The following is a 7,361-nucleotide window of genomic DNA, read 5'->3' as shown; positions in this document are numbered from 1 at the left end:
CTCAGTCGAGTGTCTTCATGTAATTTAGTTGTTCCAATAGTAAGTATATATGCCCTTATAGAGAAAAAACGATGAGCATGGTTCTGAAGCTTTTTTATGTTGTCGCCGTTAACAATAAAATATCACTCCGCAACTTACAACTAAAATGTAGACATCACACAACTGGTTATGGCAAATGTATATGGAAACTACAAAACCACCTAGCTAGGTTTGCTTGAAGACGCTAAGTGCTCTCGAACTCAATGACATCAACATTGGCCGGCCTCTTGCATTGCATTGTATAAGATCTTGCATAGTCTGCCAACTCATTTTGGTTGTTATTTATTCTTGTGATTGGTCCTTTGAATTCGACAGGCTTCCTGAATTAATATTCAATCAGAAAGCAATGCTGCTGTGTAGTACTGTGGGCTGTGGAGGAGCAAACGATACATCGATATGATATATGCATGTAAAACGACTTACAGCAATTTCGATGCATGTCTTAAACTGATTCATATGCCATGGCGACTTTGTTGCATGTCTTAAACTTATTGGTGACGGTGCAGTAGATTCTGCAAAGTAGTAGCACAAAGCATGCATCTGACTTAGATAAGATTGAAGAATACGTCCTAAGTTATTATGCGGACGTACGTACGGATAAGATAGGGCACGATACTTGTTCATTGGGGGTATCATAATCATGGTGTAGTTAATTGTGTACCACAAAACGGGCCAGGCCTCTAAGCAGGTCTCTCTCAGTGTGATTTCAAGATCTTTGTCCGGGAGCTGTTTGTTGTGCCCCATTTGATAGCGATGTGCCTGAATCTGCTTCAGGAGCTGCTCAAAAAACGCCAAATAGGCTTAAGGCCCTTCACAGTGTGCAAGTGGAGCCACAAGAAAAATAGGTCCCACACGATAAAAATTGGGATCAATCTTGGTGCTTGTAGTGTGCAAGGGCGTCTCTAACAGTGCCACTTCATAGGAATCCAAATCAGCATTTTACCTATGTGGAAGAGAGAAGACAGGAAAGAGAAAAGTCTATCTCTTCACTCCACGCCTGTCTTGCTAAAAAAACGAGGCGTTCATGGTCTTGCTCGTTCTCCCTCCCCCATTCTCCTCAGTCTCTTCTCTGTTCTCCCTTCCTTTCTCTCTCCCAAAAGGCACAACAGGCATCGGACGAGGACGAAGTCCGGCAACATGGCGGGGCCGGACCCGCACACGACTGGGCAGATTCCGGCGGCACGAAGGGGCCGGATTCGCACGCAACTGGGGCAGAGTCCTGCAGCGTAGCGCAGAGCGGTGGGGCCGGACCTAAGCACGGAGGGGGTAGACTCCGGCCAGCGGCAAGCCGCAGCGGCAGAGGCCTTCGGCGTGCCGGGCGAGGACGGATGATGGTTCCGTGCCTGGCGTACGCAGTTCGGCGGGGTAAGTGCCGGTAGGCAGCAACGTACGGGGGCAGAGCCCCCGCGCGCGAGGTGAAAGGGTGTAGCCTGGCGACGCGCACCGAGGGGGCGAGGGCGGAGCTCGAGAGGTGGAGATCGGAGTCCGGAGGTAGAAGAAGGGGCGGGAGAGGAAAGAAGAAAGATTATGTAAATAAAAAATCAACCATATGGACTAGTTCATATAATCAACCATAAGGGCATGAAGCTGAGGAAAAAAAACTAATTATTGAAACATTATTAAGGCGGTTCATAAAATAGATTTTTGGAAAATTGTATATACCATATAGAATAATAGTCTTTATATAGAAAAAAAAATCCAAAGTGCTCAATCACTTGGAAAAAGGTAAGTAAATTATTGAACAACAATATTCAAATCAGAAGGTATAAACAAGAGTTTGTCATAACTTTTTTTAGCAAAAAGAGTTTGTTATAACTAACGGGCCCATACACAAAACCGACATTGCAAAAGGCCCACAAGCCCACGACAACGCCCCGCTCCTCCGGCACCTACTTCCAAACGGACAAACCCCCTTGAAAACCCTCTCTCATATTCACCCCGCCCGCCGCCGCCTCCTCCCCCCTTCATCTTCGCCGAAACCCTAACCCTAGTCGCCGCGGCCGCGCTTCACCCGGCGACGCCGCCATGTCGAACCCGAAGGGCTCCAAGATGCTCCAGCTCATCAACTACCGCATGCGGGTGACGATCCAGGACGGGCGCCAGCTCGTGGGCAAGTTCATGGCGTTCGACCGCCACATGAACCTCGTCCTCGGCGACTGCGAGGAGTTCCGCCGCCTCCCGCCCTCCAAGTCCTCCAAGACCACCGGCGACCGCGAGGAGCGCCGCACGCTCGGCCTCCTCCTCCTCCGCGGCGAGGAGGTCGTCTCCATGACCGTCGAGGGCCCGCCGCCGCCCGACGAGTCGCGCGCCAAGGCCACGGCAGCGGGCGGAGCACTCGCCGGCCCCGGCGTCGGCCGCGCCGCGGGACGCGGTGTGCCCACCGGCCCGCTGCTCCAGGCAGCTCCTGGGCTCGCTGGCCCTGTGCGCGGCGTCGGTGGACCCGCCCCCGGCATGATGCAGCCCCAGATCTCGCGGCCGCCGATGCCCAACCTGTCGGCCCAGCCGGTGTCTTACCCGCAGGTCGTGCGCCCACCGCAGGGGATGCCTCCGCCTATGCGTCCTGGAATCCTGCCGCAGATGCCGATGCAGTTCCGCCCGCCTGGTGCGCCGCCTGCTCCGTTCCCTGGGGCACCGCAACAGTTCATGAGGGGACCGCCACCGATGGGTCCGCCACAGGTGAGGCCCGGGATGCCGGGGCCACCACCTCCTGGAATGAGGCCTGGGATGCCTCCGCCACCCTTCGGACAGCCGAGGCCAGGGATGCCGCCCCCGCCGCCTGGTCCACAGCAGCCTGGACAGAACCCGCCGCAGTAGCTTCTTACCTGTAAGTTTTGAGTGCTACATTCTTACATTCATTGTTTGTTTGCTGGTGTTTAGGTTGGTTTTTCCTGAGTTGCTGCAATGCATATGTGTGTATTAGATTTTATTGTTTTGTACGATGCCTATTTGATGAGATCTGTTTGTTTGTTTGTTTATAACGATGACTATGATATCTATGTTTGTTTGTATAGTTGCGGAATTCTAACCTAGTACAGTTTGGTGTGCATCGATACTTACCACTAAACTTAATCAGCTGCTCACTAGCACATAGCACCTAATTTGGCACCTATTGGCTCTGCCTGTTTACCTGCCTGTGCATTGGAGCTCTCCACTCATGCTACAGATTGCAAGAGCAATGCCATTATGATCTCACGGAAGCGATTATCCTTTGTCTCACGGGATCATTGAATTTGCTTACTGTTCATACCATTATGATCCCGTTTTTCTATACCTTCTGATTTGAATTTTGTTATAAGTACAGTTTGCAAGTGCTACTTTGAAATGTCATTGCTAAACACTTACATTTAACTAACTTCGTGAATGCTGGTGGTTCTAGTTTGCTATAATTGCTAACTTTGAGTTCTCATAGTTTACATTTTGTGTTGTTTGGAAGAACCAACGAAAAGAAAGAAATAATTTACCTGAATCTGAACTGTCTGTTGGTGGATTCACAAAGATGCTCTATTTCTGCCTTTTGTTTCGGGGGCACAGGTGATGTACTGTGCAATTTGATGGAAAAGTGTGTAGTATCAATTACTTTTTAGGTCTGCACTGGAATATCTTGACCCGGCAATTTTTGGTATCATGTTTGTGTTTTTTTATCTATAATAACAAGTATAATGTGTGTTGTTGAACAGGAATTATGTACAGCAGTGCTATAGTAAATTATTTTATGATGAAACGAGGCTACTTAGTATGGTCAAAGTATATATACTGCCTGTTGTCATTCCAGTGAGATAGGTCGATTGGACATTTATGTACCGAATCTTTGAGGACACTTCCTCAGATATATTTGATTTGAGTGAAGATGATGAGCAAAGAAGCCTACTCTTCGTGGCATTTGTAGCTTATCTTGCATTCCAGTAGTGTCATTCATCACTGAAGCTACATTGGATTATTAGATCCTTACTCTGATTAAAATTTGACATGTTAGGATGTAGGTCAGCTTTTTCATTTAGTGTGTTAAAACTATTTGAATGTTAGAAGTTCAGGAACAGATCTTATGAAAGTAGCACAAAAATTACTGTAATATCTAATGTTAGTCTGCATAAGCATTTACTACTCACCTTGTTTCTTATCACACTGGGCTTTTTTTTTTTGTGTGCATCATGTTGGCCAAGCCGAAATTTTGGCCTGCCTGAGAAATTTGGCTACCTTGAGGTTAGAAGCCAAAAGCTGGAATGGCCCAACCAAATTTGTAGTCAGGGAAGCATTTTGCTGGCCTGACTTTGGCATGGTTTGCTGCACATGAGAAGGCATGAGGTGGCAGCAGGGTCACGCTCCAGGCCTCCAGCATTTCCTGGCTAACCATCTTGAAACCACAATCTCTTAAACTATGTATCTGGTTGCAAATAATTTGCACCATAACATTCCCCGATGATTTTGTCAACAAAACATGATAAATGTTGGATGTATTTTGATGGGAGAAAATTAGTCCCATGCGGACCCATCTGTTACCCACAATATCTACAAGATTTGGCATGGCATGGCGGTAATCCAAACACAACCCCAGTTTTTGGCACTACCCATAGATTGCGTTGGGCACAATCCAAATACCACTTTTCTGCCCTTCTGTACTTGCTCAGGAGCTCAGATTTGTTGGTCACAGCCAAATTTTAGTTTCTTATTAGTCACAGTGCTGAGCCTTTGTATTTGAATGATCATCATGCAGTTTCTTATTAGTCATTTCTAAGCATTAGGTGTGGTTCATTATTATGCATAAACATTTGTAACTCTAGAGGGTTAGATTAGATCACATGACAACTTTGAACCTCATGAAATGACTAGTAGGGATGCTTTGAGCTTTCAGGGCGTTGTGTGGATATGGTGAAATAGTTTGTATTCCCTGGCAAACCAATAATGTTGGTTCTCTCTTAGAATGTGGTTGCATCCTTTTTGGGTAAACAGTGTCCAAGCTGCCTATTTTAGTTGCCTGATACCCGAACTAACAATGCACAGTAGACTTGAATACAAGATGATTGAGCTTGAATCCATGTCATGCTTAGTATTCTTAGTTTGTTTGCAATCGTCTGTTTATTTGCACATGCTTAATATGAGATCGTAGCTAGCATGTGCTTGTTTAGTTTCCAAAAACTTTCCCAAAAAGTGCTACAGTAGCCATCACATCAAATCTTACGATACGTGCATGGAGCATTAAATGTAGACGAAAAAAAAACTAATTGCACAGTTTGGTTGAAAATTGCGAGACGAACATTTTGAGCCTAATTAGTCCATTACTGAACAATAATTACCAAATAAAAACGAAAGTGCTACAGTAACCAAATTCCCAAAATTTGCGAACTAAACACAGCCCATATAACATATGTTCTGCGCTTGCTTTTCTGACTTTTTGAATCTTGTGCCCAGGGTCCAGGGATAATAAGCTGCTTGCAGATACACCTATGGAAGATTTTTGTATCGCGAGAAAGAATCGTAAACGCACACCTATGGAAGACCTGTGAATTGAAGCGTATTGTGAGAGAAGAGAACCTTGCAAGTGTGTACCACTCATCCTTTGATGTGAGGGGACTTTGTACGTAGAGAGGCCAGGACCTATTTTTAACTGTTGGTGTTGGTTAAGTTAGGAAATATGGATAACTTGTTTTTATCTTTGTCTGAAGTCTGGAATCCTGGTACCGGATGTGTGTGCACGTGCACTGCAGTATTGTCATTTCTGTGTTGATTCATGCTGCTTGAGCCCTTGTTTCTCTTAAAGTAAAAGTACTTTCTGTGTTTGTTGACGAACCGAGATAATTGACTTAAAGAAAAGTTTATATATACATATAGTTATCGTGGTTTGCTAGTGCCTGAACGTTTGGCCCTATATCTGTGTCCGGACGCAACTCTCGTGCCCGACTGCATCCGACGTGCTCTATCCTATTCTCAACTAGCACTAGCTTTGCGCCCTGCGCGGTTGAACCGTGCCCATCCAACGTATGTACCGTGGAATTGCCCCCGCATGCTGGAATCGGGATCCGTGCCAGCCTTCCTCGCCTGTAGATGTGCGCCACAGAGGCGTCTGTAGGCCTCAGGCGGCACCACGTGAACAACGGCGACGCAGCAGGCGGACAACAACATGCAACACCTGATCAACTTTTAAAACATCTAGATAAAAAATATTTGCAATATAAATATTAAAATAGATAAACCACTCGAAACATGCGTATGTAGCCATTGTAACATGTGCAACACCAAGATCTACTTTTGAAACATCTGTAACATAAGTCTGAAACATATGAAACACTTGAAACATGCGTGTGTAGCCATTGCAACATGTGCAACACCAAGATCTTACTTTGAAACATCCAGATGGAACATTTGAAACAAACATCTGAAACATAGGCTTGCAACATGTGTATATTACCTTTGCAACATCTGCAACATTCCAGATCGACTTTTGCAACGTTCAGATGAAACACTTGAAACATAAGTCTGAAACACTTGAAAACATAGCGTTCGCCCACGCGACAACGGCCTACCTGGTGGGGACTCCGGTGGCGCAGGGCACCCCTTCCTGCTGACAGCGCGAGGTGGATGGGGATGCAGGCGCAGGTGCAGGCACAGGCCTCCCTAGGCGCAGGCCTTCCCTGTCTCCCCTTCCGTGACGGGCGAGGTGGATGGGGTCACGGCGCGGCCGCATGAAGCACGGCGGGGAGGGCCCGGGTGCCTCGCGGGAAGGAGGAGCGTGAGAAGGGGCCGACCACGCGGGAGAGACGCCAGAGCAGGCGCTTCATGCTGGGGAGGGAGCGGGGAAGGGAGAGCGTCCTGCTGTGGGACCATGCGACGCAGGGTCATCCAGAGGTGCGGTGCGGTGAGGGGCGGTGCATGGAGCGGATAGGAACGAGTGGAAGAGAGGATTGGAGTGGAGGAGAGGAATTTTTGAGAAACTCTTGAGCGGATGGGAGCGGATTGTTGGGCTGACGTCGTGGCCCACCAAGAAGTGTCCGAGCGGACGAACGCCTGCACGACAGCATTACCATATCGGAGGTGCTAGCGCCCGAACGTATGGGCGCCCGCACAGCCTGCCCCTGTCCACTGATTTTTCCTGCCTCGCATGCGCACCCCGCCTAGTCGCAGCGCCCGCGTGTCTGTAGGTCTCGCCTCGCATTTGTAGCCCGCCCTATCCATCTCAATTCGAGGCTGTTTGCCCCAACCCACACTTACACCCCGCCCCCATCGCACCCCGACCACCGCCCCTGAGTGCGCCCCATCAGCAAGACATCGATGCTCCGCGCACCCTGTTCGTTGGCCCCCAACTCACCGCACCCCATTCCCCGATGCCC

The 7,361-nt window shown here is 48.1% G+C and overlaps 1 protein-coding gene across 2 annotated transcripts; it reads left to right on the top strand.

The window, feature by feature from the left end:
- The first annotated feature begins 1,947 nt into the window (after positions 1-1,947).
- Positions 1,948-5,747, top strand: LOC136544792 (uncharacterized). 2 transcript variants are annotated; one of them, XM_066536861.1, is made up of 2 exons: positions 1,948-2,863; positions 5,453-5,747. In XM_066536861.1, the coding sequence occupies exon 1, from the start codon at positions 2,065-2,067 to the stop codon at positions 2,851-2,853; it is 789 nt and encodes a 262-aa protein (XP_066392958.1). In that variant the 5' UTR covers positions 1,948-2,064; the 3' UTR covers positions 2,854-2,863; positions 5,453-5,747. The 2 variants fall into 2 exon arrangements, with proteins under 2 accessions (XP_066392958.1, XP_066392957.1); XM_066536860.1 differs by having other exon boundaries at positions 5,446-5,747.
- The last annotated feature ends 1,614 nt before the right edge of the window (positions 5,748-7,361 follow it).

This window comes from Miscanthus floridulus, chromosome 3 (genome assembly GCF_019320115.1).
Source record: "Miscanthus floridulus cultivar M001 chromosome 3, ASM1932011v1, whole genome shotgun sequence".
Lineage (NCBI taxonomy): Eukaryota > Viridiplantae > Streptophyta > Magnoliopsida > Poales > Poaceae > Miscanthus > Miscanthus floridulus.
Note: the sequence above shows the minus strand (reverse complement) of the source record. Positions and strands in the feature narration are given on the sequence as shown.

Bases quoted from the DNA above. Each gene is read 5' to 3' on its own strand.
- LOC136544792 (XM_066536861.1), top strand. From the start codon at position 2,065: ATGTCGAACCCGAAGGGCTCCAAGATGCTCCAGCTCATCAACTACCGC.